Source organism: Rhodnius prolixus, unplaced genomic scaffold, assembly GCF_049639745.1.
Source record: "Rhodnius prolixus isolate KJV_2025 unplaced genomic scaffold, Rpr scaffold_3, whole genome shotgun sequence".
Classification (NCBI taxonomy): domain Eukaryota; kingdom Metazoa; phylum Arthropoda; class Insecta; order Hemiptera; family Reduviidae; genus Rhodnius; species Rhodnius prolixus.
In genome coordinates, this window is record NW_027411603.1 from 6,252,273 (window position 1) to 6,270,478 (window position 18,206).

Consider the following 18,206-nt stretch of genomic DNA (forward strand, 5'->3'; position numbering starts at 1 on the left):
GGATCACACAGGGAAGTCAAAGATCCCTAAAGTTTACTGCTTTTTGTAATTCAATTGATAAAACCCTAACATTTTTTGTTAATTAAAAAAAAAATAGTGCCTTCCACACAAAACGTTAAGTCTAATTACTGTAAAAGTGTAACACTTACAAAATGGATATACTTATCACGGGGTTTTGTCGTGTTTATTTCACCCACCATTCCGCAGTATTTTATCTTCAATTTATTCTTTCAACATAGTGTTCTACCACATGTTTCTACCCGTTACATTTTCTCCAATTATGAGTTACTTTATTTAACATCACACCATTAAGTTTTACATAAAAAACGTTTGTCACTACTAATGCATACCACTAACATTTCCGTGCAAAACATTCTTGAGCACACAAGAAGTGATTTTAAAGATCAATCTGATTTAAGTCATAACCTCTACCAAGAGCAGGTTATGAATGCCTAAATCTTGAATTAAACGATTGCTTCTATGATTTTTTTCAGATATAATTTATTATTTAAAAAAAAAACTGACAGGGACCAAAGGAAACAAGTAACTACACTCTCTAATAACGAAATTCTAATGGAAATAGTGACTAAATAATTTAAAGCTCGGCGGGGCCCTCAAGAAAGAATTCAATTTTGATGCTGACAAATTCTTTGGTTAAGGTTCATTTCTTATTTTTGTTTCTATAGCTCTAATATAGTTTGTATATACTAATTTCAACCAGTTTTGATGATTTTTAATTTTCCCATCTACGACAAATGTTTTTGCTTTTCATTTAACAGCAGATTAACAACTAGGAAATAATAATTTCTATTTTAGCCAGATATCGTGATTCATATGTACATATGTATAAGGATTATCCTTCTGCCTATTATCCACCTTCAAATTCAGTTAAGGTTTACGTACAGTAAGGAATACACAAGATAGCAAAGAACAAATTAATTTTTTTTGTCAATAGAATTTAACAAATAACTGTAATTCCCAACAATTATCCTATTGGATAATAACTAACGATGTGTTCACATTTGGTTCGTTTTGGATTTCTAATGGGAGGTTAACTATTGATAGGAAATAAAACTTAAGCAATCAATAAACTTTTACAATTTGAAAGCTAGGAGACCATCTTCATTCGAGCATACGGTAGATACTTAGTTCTTCTGGATGTTCCGTTCTACTGGTTTCACACAGTATTTATTCTTTCATCTGTGAGATCGGGTCAATCCGATTTGAAAATAACATTCTTATACATAAGTGAATACTTACATGTGTAATAAAACCTGTTAGAAGTAATTAGACTTTTTTAGGATCCATAATGTAATTAATTTCTTTTAGACAAGGTTAGTTTTAAACAGCGGTTTCAGAAGTGACAAGAAATGGTGATGTTTATATATTTATGTAATATATTCAATATATTGGATACCTCATAAATAAATAATATACTTGCCAAAAAATTTAAGATGCTGCGATTCGGAAACGGAACGAGGACGTGAACATTAATTCTGGCACGCCCTAATAGATTATATGATGGTTAGCAATCTTAAATGCATAATTCACATTACCAGCCAATATAGTCATATAGTCAGTTCTACCAACTAATAACGCCACACTTCACTCCTAATTATTTGAATATCTAAAGCTAAATTAAATCTTAATCTTAACTTCTAAAACATTAAAATATCATACTTCTGGCAAGAACTAAAGAAAAATTTTACCAAAACCTAAAATGCCCAAAACGAAATTTCCCAGGAAAATTTTTCAAATAAAAATTATCTTGCTATAAATTCGAAGTTTAGAGACAATTTTTTAGACATTTTCAAAAATATCTCAGAAAATTGAAAAACCCATTGAGTAATATGGTTTCCAGATGAGGAAATTTGATCACTAGATTTCAGTAAATGATCATAGTAGAGCCAAATCTGAATATGTAGACCACTGCAAGGACATAATAGCATCTAATTACAATAGAATAGAATAAAATTCTACAAAACAAAAATAATTTAAGAAAAAAATACATAAATAGATCTCTTACCTTCAATAACCAGCTCGAAAAAATCACTTTAATCAACTATAATAATTAAATTTAACAATGTCATAAATAGTTTTTATCTAAAAATGACAGTTTTTTAATGTTTTTTATGACCTCTAAATTTTTCCATTCTTCTTCATTCTTCAAAAAATAAGGAATGAATACTCTCATGACTTTCACTGATCACACTTTCACTAAAATCCTTTTTTGAGAAACACCAAAGAAACTTTTCTTAAAAATGTCGTGTGATTTCTCATAAAGCATTCTTCAAGAGGGATTACGACTAGATATTTTAGTTTTCTTTATTAGTTTTTTCTTTCAGGAAAGACGGAGATTCTATTGTCTCAGACAACTCCCGGATGTAGCTGAAAACTAATCTTCATAGACTAGATACTAGAAGGCAGTCATCATAATTGTAGTAGAGAACTGCAAAAGTGCAGCTGGCATCGAAAACTCCATCCATTGATATACGAGTAATTCTTAAAGATTCTGGCAGAGGGTCTTAGGAAATTACTACTTCCTCCTTCTGGGTCTTAAGCTAATTTTTGTTTGGAGCCTCTCTCAGCACACTGTCTGGCGATCGACATTGCTGCCTGTAACAACTGAACCTTGTACGAAGCCGGCAGTGCACTGAAAAGGCTCCGGGAGCCAATGCCCCCTTAACTATTTGATGCATCTTTAAAATAAATAAATAAACAAATTATTTAATACATTTATTTCTATACCTTTATTCATTTTTTGGTGCAGAAAATATCCAAACACCTGTAAATGCACGTTTGAAACCCAGCGCATTGAAGAAGGCTTCACTTACTGAATTTCCTTCGACTATGTTCAAATTGACATCAAGTCCACGTAAACCCATTTCTTTGCAGACAGCTTGTACCGCTACTTTACCGTAACCTCGTCTTCTTTCGTTTTCTGCAGTCTGTACAATACCGAGAGCACCGAAAAACCTATATAATTGTTCAAGTATTAATAAAAATGAATAGTTTTGAATGTTGAAAATTACATTTAGTTATATATATGGTAGAATATTGTTCATAGCTTTTTTGGCGTCTGAATAATTGATCCAAAAGAAAGAAAACTTATTAATAATTTCAGTCATAACGATACACAAATATCACCGTTTCGCTACGAAGACATAATATTCTCCACCAACATCTATGTGCTTAAAGAAGTAATATATAATTCAGTTTGCTGAAAGAGAACTGTACAGAAATAAAAACTTACCAATAGAATGCCCAAGCAACTAGATCGCCATTTGATTTAAATAAACCTTTTCCAAAATTTACCCACGTCATCATTGCTATCAATTTCTCTGAACCTTCGGTTCTATGTGGCCAAACACTATTAATCATATCAGCATGTTCTTTTTTCAAGTCATCCAATCTCATTCCTTCAGGAACTCTTCAAAACAAAAATATTAATTAGTTTAACGGATTTTAAAATTATAGTTTGAAACACTCATACGACGTTCTTTTATTGCAATAATTACTAAAGAAATTTCTAGCTAATATTTATTGTAAGGGACGACAGGGCTTGATCGAAGTTGCGTCAAAAATAATTCGACAGGAACTTAATATTTCGGAAAATATTGAAACTTGTAATTAGAAAATAAGAACGCTTACTTTACATCAAATTTGATGACTTCTTCAGCTGGTAGCCAATACACCGAGTCATGAGAGACCGTTGGAGGAGGTCTGTTACTAAATATCTTCGGTATTACTGGCTCCAAAGCAGAATATACTTCTTCCGTTAAACATGTAACCAAGACATATTTAAATTCTGCCCATTGAAATCTTTTAGTTTCAAGTAGAGAACTGCGCAACAATTCTTCACCTTCCTTGGTCCAAGTGTACACAGAAAATACTAAAAAATTCTGAAAGAAAATAAAGAATAGGACGCTATTTTTACAGCAGAGTGGAAAGTGAAATATAACAAACATCAAAATGAAATGTTCAACATACAAATCCTGTAAAATAGAAGAAAACTGCGCCAGATTTGTGGCCTCCTTTAGGTGTCAGTATAGCGATGTCCATTTCTGGCACTTTCTTCTTCCATGCTACCAAACTATCAATAAAATAGTATGCCTAAAATTGTATAAGATTGTCTTTATTAAATTGGAAACTATTGTTGAAAAAAAATTTCAAATTAAACAGAAATCAAAAAATTTACTGACATGTATAGACTTTGGAAATAATGGTTTTAAACTGTCAAATACTGCAGTTACTTCTGAATCAGGTACAATTTGTAGAGCATCGCTTTCATACATATTTTTAAAAATAATCTGGAAAATTGAAATTAATAAATAAATAAAGTATTAATGAATATATTACTATCTCACAATTTCAAAGGAGTGGAAGAATGATTAAACAATTAGTAAAAACTTATAAAGTTCTGTTTTATAGAAATCATGTAATGAAGAAAACTAATCATTATGTTTTCTTGGTGTCAAATTTAATTCATCTGTTAAGTTTTTGCATGCACCAACCTATTCTGAAAGGAAATTAAACATCGTGATCTCGTTCAGATATTTAGACACAGCACAAAGTCATTAGTATCGACATTTCTGGGTAATGCTGAGTTGTGAGCACCGACGGACACCTCTGAAAGCTCCTTTTTCATAATTCTACATTACTATCCAACGCGTGACCCAGACACATGACTACTAATCAGTATGCAACGAATAAACTAGAAGTTTTTTAAAATAAAGCACTACGAATAGCTTTGAGGGCATTGTGGATGAACAAAACCACAGGTAGCTGGAATTAGCTGCAATGTAAAGACCACGAATTTATAAAGGCTGGACAAGCCCACTGTATCGGAGAGAAAACAGATCGAAGACGGCTAAAACCTAAACTACCATTGGAAGCATCTCTTAACTTAACAGATTTTAAATTTCACCACAGAAGAGTAAGATTGTACTAGTAAGAAAGAAATAAACAGTCAGGAAACTGAACGGCACTGTTCAATCTTTAAACAATTCCATCTTAACTAGTCAAACATGAATATATTTATGAAATAGTTAAATGATATCACTTGCACAAACTTAATAGTATAACCACATATTTTTTTAATTCTAATAAATAATTCTGTACAACTATGTTATCAGATGAGTTGGCAACAGAATAAGCTTAACCAACCCTTTAACATGCATCCTGTAATTTATTTTTTCAAATTTTATTTGCATCAGCGAATATATTTGACATTTTCACGGTACTTATCAAATTAACAGGGACAAATAATGCAGGGTACGTTCAAAACGGGATATATGGAGCTTAGCTTACTTATAGCTTATTCTTTTATGGTCTAAGACTATGAAATTAGCACGCACTTTTTAACTAATTACCTTACACACAAGTTTACAATTTGGTTTAGGACTGCAGACTTTCAAGGAAGGCTGAATGTGTCAGTTTATCAGAGACAGGTCCGGGCTTCACCAATATATCAGTATTCAACTAACAAGTAGTACGTTTCCAATTCAAGATCTAAAATATAAATAAATAAATGCTATAAAACAGGTTTTAAGCAGAGCATACAGCTAAGTCAAAGATCCCTAAATTTTACTGTTTTTTTTTGTAAAAATTCACTTTTTTATTTATAAATAATTCAACTGATAAGACAGTGACATATTTTGACATAGTTAAAATATTAGTGCCTTCCCCCAAAAAAACGATATTCTAATTACTGTAAAAGTGTAACACTTACGAAATAGACATACTTATCACGGGACTTAGTCGTGTTTATTTCACCCACCAATCCGCAGTAATTCACCTTCAATTTATGCTTTCTACAAAGCGTTCTACCACACGTTTCTGTTACATTATTTTTCTCTAATTATAGGTTAATTTACGGTTAACTTTATTTAACATCATACCATTGTGTTTTACATAAAACACGTTTGTCACTGATAATGCATACCACTAACATTTTCGTGCAAAACATTCTTGTGACCTTAGTGAACAATCTAAGTTATAACCTCTACTATGTGCAGGTTGTGAATGACACCATGAATGCCTAAATCTAGAACTAAACAATTATTTCTAGAATGATTTTTTTCCAGATATAATTTATTATTTAAAAAAAAAAAAATCGAAAAAATAACGAAATTCTAAAGAAATAGAGACTAAATAATTTAAAGCTCGGCGGGACCCTCAAAAAGGAATTCAATTTTGAAGCTAACAAATTCTTTGAAAACTTGGATATGGTGGACCCAAGTCTTTCTGGTTTTTAAATTCATACTCGAAACATAATGCAACAAAGGGGTCTAACTCTTTATTTATAAGTATTCTTTATGTTCAAATAACCAAGTATTATTCAAATTCGTAAATAGTCCCTAAATTTAAAAAGTTTTACAAGTTCTTTCGCATTTTTAATTCGTCAAGAAAAATCGTCTACTTTGCTATCTTACCGGTGATCCATCTGGCACGTCGATGGCTTGAAATTCTATCTGGGAATGAACAGCCCTTTTTCTTGAGTTCTTTTCTACTGTCCATATTTTGCATTTAGCTTATTATTTGCTTAGCTTATGTTTGATGGTAAATATTTCTAAGCAATTTTTTCGATCACCGAAATAGACTACTTTGTTAGACCGTGACAAAAAGCGTTTTTTTTTTTGCTGTTAAGACAATTTAAAATTAAAAACGTTGTTACATTATTGCTAACACATAATCTAAAACTTTGCTTTAAATATGGCCAAATAAAGTGAATGTTTTTCGTTATTTTAGCGGTTTATATCATTCTGTCTACAGCACTTTTCGAATTTGGGATTTAATAGAAGATAATAAGTCCGTTGCTCGAGGACTTAATCCATAACTTTAAAAAAAAAAGAGAGCAATTTTTCTTGGCTCCATAATAAAGAAAAACTAGATTTCGAATAAGAGATGGACATTGTGTAGAAGGAGTAGAGAAAACTAAACAAGGTTACGGCAGTCCTTTCAACAGTGAACAATGCCTAAAAAATAAAATAAAAATACGTACAGTTTCCACAAGATTCAAGTTCAAACTGGATAATAAGCTGTATTTGCGTATTTAAGGTACAAGTAATACCTAGGATTGAAGTGAAAAATCTAAAATCATCTGAATTATGAAGTTGACATTGGCAATGTTTACATTAAAATTGTTAATATTTAAAACAAGGATTCACTAGTTACTAATAATTAAATAATCTAATTTAAAAAAAAATATTTCAATGCTTGTAATCCAAAAAAGGAGTTAGAAATCCGTCCATTTAATGGTACATACTTAATGATCTCTAATAAAAATATATAATTATGTTAATAGACCCCCAACTTTATGCGTTTTAAGCATGACAACAAAAGACTACGTAGCAAAGTTATGTTTTCTTATCCAGGAAATGCACACTTCAAAAATGCTTTTTTTAAGGCGTCATAACAAACTACTTTGTTTTTTTTTTAAATGACTTTAATTGTTTACTTTCTAGAAAATCAATAATTTAAAACATTACACTTAACTAATTTGTTTTAAACATGCAATACAAGTGAGTTATTTAAGAGTTATTCACTACGATGATCGGGGGGTAAAAAGCATTGGAACAACTAAACAAAGCGCATGCCTGACTGTTCCCATGGTCACCTCAGAGAACATTTGGCGGTCTTTCTACCAGGAGCACTAGTGCTTGTAGGAGTGCAAAATGGACAAAATGATAACCTAGCGATGAGGTTAAATTTTATTCATTTTTCCCTCTAGTTTTGCGACCTACAAAAACCTAAAGTTAATAATTTCATTCAAACTGCTGTTAAAAATAATTTTACGTCAAATAATACAAAAACTATCACCATCTGCAAGTTAAATGCTTTACTGCAATAATAACATACAAGGGGCTGAATGGTCTCCTGACAAACTGAATCTGTAGCGCTTAAAATTTTGCATATCACTTGAACTTTTACATTCGTCATTTGCCCTTTGTCAAGGTGTATGGTACCCAGTTTTCCACCGTAAATACACGCTTTAAGGGTCTTTAATGGTTTACGAACAATGGCTTTTATGTACATCAATTGATCTTCGTGTAGAGATAAATCAAAAAATTTAAATTTAATATTTAGTTTAGATTGGATAAGTGGACTCGACAATAAGGTTTAGGTCGACATCGGGTTCAAATATTTCCTCCTAATTTCTTACTGTCGCAGTTCTAACTTTTTCGTAGTAAATGTAAATATTAAAACATCACTATAGAGACAGTGGGTGTGAGTGTTTCAAGCCAGGATTAGTTTTGCAAAAACCTTACGGAAATGACATTTCACGTTTATTAAAAATGATACGTTACCGATGAAATGGCGATTTTTGTTTTTATCCAACGAGGTTGCACTGATAAAAATTAATGTTTTACCATGTGTGAAATAAAACTTTCTTATTTTATACTGGAACTCTGTGCACTGAATCAAAAAAATACTAGGTTTACGAACTTTTTAAACAAATAATATGTAATTCGAAAATCAAAGTAAATAAGCCCAAAACAACTTGGAAAGACCTAGAATCAGTAAAAGAGAATGGTGAATCAACATTTAAGCAAATAAAACTACAAAATTATCAAATACTACTTGTCTGGCAGATTGTAGCATATTAAGATTAGAGTACTGGAGAAGGGATATCCATCCTTCCATTATTAGGATTTACTGCGCTAGATAGCGTCTAGCCAGGAATTTCCCAGCACAGCTGATTGTGTAACACTACAACACACGTCTACCCGCCCATTTCGAAATAAAACTTTTTATTCAAACCTTCTTATGTAGCTCTTAGCACTAGCTACGAACCTGTTACTTGTCCGCACTATTTGATAGAAATGTGACTGACAACGTTTGTCAACTGGGCAAAATAACAAAGTTACTTGACCATCGGAGAGTTTAAAATTGACTGACCGTCTGTTTGTGATAAAAAACATAATTGTTAAATTATGGATGAAAAAAAGAAGTTAACTTGTCTGATTTTAGGAATGGGCGATTTTTTATTTTTTTTTTTGTAATTGTGAAAGCGAATATTTTATCCCCTCTCTTATTTTAAAATAAAACGTTTCAACATTCTATTTTTTTTGGTTTCTTGATTGATTTTTCATTTCTTAAATTATTCCAACCTATTTTAAAGACTTTTGAAACTTGATTAATTTTTAACTTTACCTCTTCTGAATTAAGTGTGTAGAATTTTTCAATTCTTCTAAAATTTGATGGATCAACATAATTCATAATGGAAACAAAAACTGTATCAAGGTAACATAATGTTGTAGGAAGTAGATCTTTAAGGTTTCTGTGGCAACAATTGTTATGTGAACGTCTCTTGCCGACAACCTGTTGATCCCCCCCACGCCTACATTACCTTCCCCTTATTACTCTCCGTGAAGGTTTATCAGAACATGCATTTCCAAATTTTCATCACTTGTAAAAACAATAACGGCTATAGGATCAAAATATTTGTATTGGATTGCTAAAAGTCTAATGATCTGATGGCCAACGACCATGTGAGAAGTAAAGAAAGAAAAAGAATCTATAAATATCTTTATTTAGCTCCCCTTAATGTAAATCAATATAACCTAATATAAAAATTATAAATTGAAGCGAACCTATTCAAAGGAAAAGTGGAAGAGGGTGGGACCAATTAGTAAACACCACTTTTACGTAACCAGGGAACCTTCAAAACGCATACAAACTTAAAATCGAATGCAGAACTCCAGTAAGAGACATTTCCTGATTTCGTTAAACACCCTTAACGGAAAATACGGATAGTTTCCTAAGAAAACTAAGAAGTAAAGGGAAGGTTTCCCATTATATTGGTCGTCATAGATGATAAAGATTTAAACGTATAGAAAGGATTCCACGTTTGATGTAAATTCGTAATAATAAAATAATATAATAATAAAAATTAGAAATAGGCAATAAGATTAAAATACAGTAAAATAAACTCATATTTGAATTGAAAGTTATATTTAATTTCAGCAACAAGTAGTACGAAAATGTTACACCTACCCAGTAATTCACAGAGAGCTCCTTCAAGTATCTAAGCTTTTGTTAACTGGAAGACATGGGAAACAATCTTCTAAAATGGAAGTTATTAAAAATGATTATGGATAAGCGCCATTTCAAAAAAATATATGAAGAAAATTTGTTCACACTACTTTTTCATACATACAATAAATATTAAATTTTTGTTTTTATCTTATTATCTTTCTTATTATTACTGAGTTTTATTGGATGATATTTATCTATGCATTTGTTGGACCAGTCATAAATTTTTCCCAGGAGTTAAGTAAATTTATGGATACAGTATCACTTATTCAGTGAAGTCGTTTCTAATTTGAAATTCTAGTAATAACTGTAATATTACAAGATATTCTTAAAGCTGCGAAATATTATTTACTTGAAATACAGAGGTAATTAATATTAAGGCACTCCCTCAGGGAAAAAGTAAAATGTGTTTAGATGGGTAGTTTATTACGTTTACAGAAAATCGATAATAGAATGAAAAATTGTTTTAATAAAGACGAACAGAGCAATGAGTATTTGTGAAAAGTAGTTATAACTTCTTTTAAGGTGGAAAAAAGAGCACTTCTGGGAAAGGAATAAGGTGAGATTCCCTAAAAAGGGCTATATCAGTAGAATTATGGACCATAATCCCTAAATATTTATTCAAAACAATTAAATAAATTTATGATTATCTTTTGAGTTCAAAAAAAGTCCTTCACATTCAAAAGATATACCAATTAACTTCGGTGTTTTTATCTTTTATCTTGAAGCTGGGATTTGTAAGTGGAAGATCATCTTTTCGAATCCTATTTTTGATTTGTTAGATAAAAGTGTTAGTAGTAGTGCTCGTCCAAGACAACTAATTTAGTAGCAGTGTGAACAGTAAGTCCTGTCTATAAAATAGAGCGATTACGTCTTTAGAGATAAATATTGATGCATGTAGAGCTATGAAATTTTAATAATTATTGTAGGAGAATTAAACCTGTCCTGGGGACGTACGGTCTATGATAATTTTTTTAGCTTAATTACTGTAAAGTGTCAGGCTAGCCAAACTATTACTTTTGCTTGAATTTTCACCAAAGCAAAAGAAAAAGAGGCTAAGAATGTATTCAATAATGGATATATCATCTTATGTAATTAAAGATAATTGCTTAGGGATTAATTCTTATTTTGTTTTTAACATAATTTATCTTTTTTTTTTTATCTTGACAAGTTTAGAAGTAATTTTTTTCTTTTGTTTGAATTTTACTAGGAAGTAGATAAGAGTTATTGATTAAAATGAACGTTATTATTCTTATAAAATCTTTCACCCTGTATCAGAGCACTAATTTAAAAAATTTCTTTTACAAACGTCAGTAGAAGTCTTACTTTTGTTGAATTAAAAACAATAGTATCCAGACTAGAACAAAAATGTTTTCTTAATTTTAGCTATTAATTATTTCTAATTAATATTTTATGAAAAATGGACCAAATTTTGGATCTGATTAGTCAATATAATAAGTGTTAATAAAGGAAAAAGCAAAGAAAAAGATATATGATGATTGCATTAACACGAATTATATCAGAAACTTAGAACTTTTATTAAAAAGTAAGATGGAGTAAAAAATAAGTGGGAGGCGCACCCTGTATTTTCCTAGAATTGTTATTTCATTTGATTGCAACACATCTCAATCATTTTCTATAATAATGGAATCGTTTCTGAGAACAAGCTTACAATTAATAATTAGCTTAGAAATTATAGTAATTTCATCTCTTAAAGCTAAAAAATAAACAGAATCAATTGGCAGTCATCAAACATGAGTTTTAAATTTACGACTCTGTTCTCGGTTGATTTCTAAGTCAGAAAAACGGGGAGCTAGGGTGTAGGACATCACTAAGGTGCAAGCCTAGTATAAAACTGGCCTCATTTTTCATACAGAGATAGTTACATCACATCTGATACAATTAGAGGAAGGATAATGAATTCTAGAATAGTATTTTTCTCAGGCAACCAAACGATTTACTTGGCTATTAAGTTCTATGAAATTGCCAGGATGGCCATTTTGATGAGAATTGTTACATTGATAAAAGCTTAATTGGACAGGCAGCCTGCATACTCTGGGAAGGTTCCCCCCATTGGTATTCTTCTCAAAGGACCTAAACCATTTAACATGTAGGGTAAAATACCAGTGATAGTGCCGATCAACATTTGACTTCTCGATGCCAATATTTGTTTTCTAAAACCACAATCAGGATCTTTTACCCGAAGATCTAGTGCATTATCAAATAAGTATTGGTCCAGAAATATATTTTAAGTTTCTAACGCATTTAAATATAGTATTCAGTCAATCAAACAAATAAAAAAGGAACTCGATGTGCAAATTGAACAAGAAACCTTTTAATTAATGTTTTCCCAAATCACTATTCATCACAACAAACTTATTTGCAGGGAATAAATAATTTAGTAAAATAAAAATTATTCCCTTGGAAACAATTTGAATCAAATTAATAAACTTGAAAAGATGTTTATCAGCATAGAAGATAGTGATAAAACTACGCCCGCATTATTTAATAATAATAATTATTATTTATTTTTAACTATGTTCCTCAGTTACTTCTACCAAAGAAAAATGTAAAATTAATCTATATGGAAACACCAAAATTTTATTTAATAAAGAAATTAGTTTATAAACTAATGATTTTTTTTTTGTACATACCTTAAAAGAAAGAGTGAAAAACAAACAAATTCAAGATGCAAACAAGTTGACTAACAGCCGCAAAATGTGATAATTACATCACTAATATCAACTTCAGTAGACGCCATTTACATTAGAGAGATAGTTCACTAGAAATCCGCTAGAGTGCATCAACGTACACTTTTTGGAGTACTTTTTTTGCCAGTTTACTCGTCTACGGAAGTTGTTGACTAACTAAAAATAAATAAAATAATAATTAATATAAAATTAAATTAAATTTAAAAAAAAAAACTGAAGATGATTTTTATTAAAATTATAGATTAAAAATTAATACAGATAATAAGTAATTAGTTAACAATTCTGTCCTGAATGCGAAAATGATGTGAATTAGAAAAATCACTCTTTTGTAATTTATTTATATTTAATTAAAAAAAAATTAATTGAATTCATTCTCTTTCTGCAGTTCATAAAGTGATTATCTATCTATACATTTTATTCAAAATGGGAATTTCAAAATACATCTGACTTGAGTCCTTGTGACTTTTTTCTCTTCCCGAAGTTGAAAAATCACCTCAAGGGAACTCATTTTGAGGCAGTCGAAAACATTCAAACGTCTGTAACCGACCAGCTGAAGGCTAATCCAGTATCGGAGTTCGAGCACTGCTATGAGGCGTGGAAGAAACGTCTCCAGCGTTGTGTGGCTTCAGAAGGAGGTTATTTTGAAGGTGGCAATATAGAATTGTAATTCTTTTTGAATAAAAAATTTTTAAAAAAAATCAATCTCATTACTTAATTTACAGACCTCGTATATGATTTTGTCTGACGATTTGGGAGATCTAGATCCCCTTTCTTGAGAAAAAAAGGAAAACTTCTTAGCAAGGTAATTCTAAAACATCTCACTGTTGAAGCGCTTATCAGTAAATTGGAATGGAAAACAGAGAGAAGGAATCCAAGCAGATTTTTTTTTGTAAGATTTCCCCAGTAGACCAAAGTTAACTAATGACTCTGAGTACGTGCGCAAGCATAATGTTTACAAGCAAGTCCCAAAAGCCGTTTGAAAGGCTCAACGCCAAGGGCGCTTCTCTACACCCACAGTTTGAGAAAACTTGCTCCCTACACACTCTCTCAAGAGCACGAGTACATGAGGCAGAATGCATTCATTCAACAGAAATCACGGAAAAGTGAAAAATACATAAGGAGTTTCTTCCTTAAATTTACCAAAAATGGTACTTTCTTTGGGCAAAAACAAGCTTTTATTGTTAGTCTCATACTTTTTTATTTTTTTTTTCCACACCCGGAGCTTTTTTCAGTGCACTACCGACCTCTAATTCAAAAGTTAGCCTTATAGTGGAATTTTATTAAAAGTTTAACTCACTTTACTGTCTTCTTCGGCCATCCTTAGAGGCTAAATATTAAACCTTCAACTTTAACGATATAAAATTTCTTCTAGCTTACCAGGAACCCATTCAAATGTTTCACTGGAAAAAAAGTAAAGAAATATCAACACTAAATTATTTAAACAATAAACAAAATATACAAAAAATGAAATACAGAATGTTTAAAGATAATATTGGGATTTCAACTGTTAATTTGCCTTCAAACCCCCTGAAGGGACGAAATAGAAGTACGTATACAGTTTCACTTACTGCGATTTAGAGTTTTTAGAGATATTCTGTTCACCCAAAGAACCATTTTTTTGAACTCAGGAGACCTAAAAACTGACTTACCTGTACCTGGGAAAGTGATAAACTCTGGAACGAAATTATGAATCAATCTGGGTTCTAAATCCAGATTTTTGTCGCAATCAGGACAGCTTCCGGAATATATGTTTCCGTTCGAAAGTAATAAATTGAGAATCTGCGCGATTTCAATACTAGTATAAGTAATACTGACGAGTTGTTAAGGGAGAGCAAAGAAAAACTTGATTACAGAGGAACAGAGAATTGCAGATGCAACCAGCCAGCGATATAATGTAGTATAAACATTGTTATCAGCCCATGTCGGTAGTTGCTTCCCCCCTCCCCGTAGTGATGTGTAGTAGAGTGGGAGAAACATTTGAACTACAACAAGCCGGCCGTTAGGGAGGAGAGTTGTGCCGGGTTAGTTGTTCTAGCAACAGTCGGACTGTTGTCATTGAAACAGTTAGTTGCATGTGATGTGTACCGTGGCGACGAACTGATGGAAGGTATAAACAGCAGGAGTCCATTCTCCTCGCCGTTACCACTTAGAAATGCACGTCTCACTCAACGGATAGTCATAGTGCCCGGCTCGCATCCGGACACCAAAGTTAGAATAGCACTAGGTTCACCCACTTCGGGTGGAGGAGATGATTGTGGCGGTCGTTCTCCGCTAATAACACCAACCAATAATAACAATAACAATACCTGGCCAACACCCGCAGATCGGCAGGATGTGATCAGCGTCAGATCGCTGGCGTCCATTGGCATGGGCTCCACGGACGGCCGGAAACTCACCATAAGAAAAGTGCCAACTACGCCTACGGAACTGCTCAACATTGCTGTCAACAATGCAATGTCAGTAAAACTTTTCATTCTTATAAAAATTATTTTTTTATAATTTAAAAAATTAGATGCTAACAATCTTCTAACAATAAGAAAAAAACTTTATTCTTCAAAAATTGGGATAAAACAAAGCTAATTTTGAATTTTTTCCAGAACTCCTTCTTGAGCATTACCATTAAATCTTGTCTATTCAAACAAAATCAATGCAAATTAACATTTGGAATTAAATTATGATGCTCTGAGTCTAAAACAATATTTATAAACTGATGGAGCCTCAATTTAGAGTTTTTATGGTAATTGCTTGCGATTGTATAACAATAATACAACACAAGTGCGTGAATCTTATAAAAATATCTTTCCATTCAACTGCCGATTTCGTTCAAATTCCTTCTTTACCGGAAGTATGTTAATTTCCCCAAAGGAACTAACAGTATTTTAGGGATCAAAAGCCTTCAACTTAAAATATAACCTTTTTTGTTGCCCATCCTTTCCCAAGGCTAAGATCAAGAGCACCTCAGAGCCAAAATATCTTTGGTTTCGATTATAAACAGTAAAACAACAATCTTTCTCTCAGAACTGGTAATAGGAAGGTCTGTGATCGTGTCAAAGTTTTCTGTATTTATTCTCAGGAGCTCAGGGAAGAACTAAGTCCAGAAAAGATGTTTTTTTTATTTTTATTTTGGTAAATTATCTGTGTTCGAGCGTGTATCCTAATTATAATGGTGCTCGTCTTACAGTAAATTAAGAAGTCTCCAAGACCTTAAGGAGTTCTGAGGAAAGGTCCATATCCAGTTTCAACTTATAGGAGGAGGTTATAATCCGTTAACTTACCAAGCATCTGAATCTCCTTGCACGAAGTCAATTGCGCAGTCTACAGCATCTCCTCAGTATCTTATCTCTTCTTCGGGTGTCGACCGAGCATAGGTAACCTGTTTATGCTCTAACTGAAGTAAACCACGAATTCCTTCCAGGGTTATAACTGCCCTGACTGGCCTGACCTTAGTCCTGGTTGGTAATTAGAGAGGTTGGTATTGTTGATTTCCTCATCTCCATTCAGCTCGACCTGGAAGAGAGCCTGAACTATACTGAAAGCTGCAGCACCCTGATACTTTCTCATATCTTAAGTGCACTATGCCAGGCCTATAAATTATAAAAAACATTCAACACTTCACGAATTGTTTTGTAAAAATTATCTGATAAAATATATATACAAAATTATAAATTTTAAATATTTGCGAAGTTACAGAAAAATTGTATTTTTTATATCACAATTATAAATTTATTTATTTTTCCAGTAGACATGAAAAGTCACTTCTTCCGTTTTAAAGTGCGTGCAAGTGGTTTTTTGTAAGAAATACTGAATCTTACAAAAGATTATGATTGGTAATTCAATTTTTGAGGCCGTACCCTCTAAATACATATGTTCGATGTCACACTACGTCTTCGCATGTAGAACGTCTCTCTAGTTTTTGAGGAGGTTTTAATAATTTTAGGTTGCGCCAATAAATTCATATTTTATCAAATGTTTGAATGGAAAATTCTGGTGCAAATTCTACAATTACACTCTACAATTCTCGGCGTTCTAAGTCACACCTTTTCCAACTGTGACACTTAAAACTCATAACGATAATCCTCTTTGTTAAAATGCACACTAAACGGAAACACCACTTCATAGGGGCCCTAAATTTTTCCTTAGAATACTCTTTAACAAATTTTCCCAATGGAAATTATAAATGTAAGTCCCTGGTCCATCTATTTGTACCAATACTTACGAAAATTACCGATATTTTCACAAAAATTTCGGAACAGTAAACAAAAATTGTTAAAATTATACTTCCTGATCATCAATTTGTTTTTAAATTCACAATTTTAGCTAAACTGTAAATTTAATTTAATGGTACATTAAACCCGACTGTGTCGTATATAAATAAAAGTTTAGTACATCATGAATGGAATGTATATACATACTTCCAAAGAAAATCGTTAGAATTTCGAGGAAATCTTTTAAAAAAAGTGAAAAATTCGTTCAGTAAAATGGTACTTCCTTCCGGTTGTGGGATTTTGGATTGATGAACTGCAGTTTAGGTTGTCCCTCCCCCCCGGGGCGCCATCGAAATATAAAGATTCGATTTCCAGCGATACAGTGGAGTCTCGGTTATCCGTCACCCTTTTATCCGTCTATTCCAATTAACCGTCACTGTCCTCAGTATTTAAAAATTAAAAAAAAAAAACGCAGACATTGTGTTCATTAACTTTAATACCCAATAGAATGAATTGAATAATGAAAGATACCTGACCTTTAAGGCTTAAGCGCATAAACGTATAAAAAATGTATACCAGTTAATACAAAGTTTTATACACGTTAAACAAAAGAATCTGGAAATTTTCCTGTTTTTTTCCATTATCCGTCTATTCGACTATCCGTCACGTGTCCGGTCCCGGTCATGACGTTTCACGAAATATTTTGTTCTCACCCACGTACGTACAGAAAATTTTTGAAAAATTACTTTTTCGAACTCAGCGTCCTTAAAAATGGTTATTTTCAGTGAAAATTCGTCACGCTCGCAATACTATCATCTCTAATCTAGTGAGAGAAAGTAATTATTTGATTAATGAATCCTTACAAGACATTTATTAAACTAACTTTTAATTTAAACTACATCGCAACCAAAAATATTTAACCATCATTTCAGCAATCGAGGAAAATAACTAGTCGATTTATGTACTTATTTTTGGAATTCGATTAGATCTAAAAAGCTAAAAAAAAAGCTACGGGAAGTAAAGGAAAGAAGCAGCTTTAAATAAACATCAAAACAAACTGGACCTTACGATGCTGGGGATGGGGTCTACTGGCATCCACAATATCTAATTAATCTTCACTTTTACCTTCTCTCACTCAATTAGAAAGAGAAGGTCGGGCACAAATTAATTTAAATTAAAAGGAAAAGGAAAACTGCCACAATGAGCGAACCGGAAGTGAGATAGTACACTAAACAGCTTTTTTTTTATTTCA

General features: G+C 32.0%; 3 protein-coding genes across 3 annotated transcripts in view; 1 reads left to right on the forward strand and 2 right to left on the reverse strand.

Moving 5' to 3' along the window:
• Nucleotides 1–287, reverse strand: part of LOC141453745 (uncharacterized) — a 23,821-nt gene extending 23,534 nt beyond the window's left edge. Inside the window, exon 1 of the mRNA XM_074127309.1 lies at nucleotides 150–287. Coding sequence (XP_073983410.1) covers nucleotides 150–200 — 51 coding nt within the window. The 5' untranslated portion in view covers nucleotides 201–287. The remainder of the gene's footprint in view (nucleotides 1–149) is intronic.
• LOC141453748 (uncharacterized) overlaps nucleotides 1–15,189 on the reverse strand; it is a 16,420-nt gene extending 1,231 nt beyond the window's left edge. The window contains exons 1-9 of the mRNA XM_074127318.1: nucleotides 15,056–15,189; nucleotides 14,047–14,149; nucleotides 12,693–12,905; nucleotides 5,373–5,511; nucleotides 4,203–4,310; nucleotides 3,991–4,113; nucleotides 3,652–3,902; nucleotides 3,254–3,430; nucleotides 2,749–2,976 (exon numbers count right to left, since the gene is read on the reverse strand). Coding sequence (XP_073983419.1) covers nucleotides 2,751–2,976; nucleotides 3,254–3,430; nucleotides 3,652–3,902; nucleotides 3,991–4,113; nucleotides 4,203–4,295 — 870 coding nt within the window. The 5' untranslated portion in view covers nucleotides 4,296–4,310; nucleotides 5,373–5,511; nucleotides 12,693–12,905; nucleotides 14,047–14,149; nucleotides 15,056–15,189 and the 3' untranslated portion in view covers nucleotides 2,749–2,750. The remainder of the gene's footprint in view (nucleotides 1–2,748; nucleotides 2,977–3,253; nucleotides 3,431–3,651; nucleotides 3,903–3,990; nucleotides 4,114–4,202; nucleotides 4,311–5,372; nucleotides 5,512–12,692; nucleotides 12,906–14,046; nucleotides 14,150–15,055) is intronic.
• LOC141453740 (sodium- and chloride-dependent GABA transporter ine-like) overlaps nucleotides 14,717–18,206 on the forward strand; it is a 70,722-nt gene continuing 67,232 nt past the window's right edge. The window contains exon 1 of the mRNA XM_074127299.1: nucleotides 14,717–15,205. Within this exon, the coding sequence (XP_073983400.1) occupies nucleotides 14,850–15,205 (356 nt within the window). The 5' untranslated portion in view covers nucleotides 14,717–14,849. The remainder of the gene's footprint in view (nucleotides 15,206–18,206) is intronic.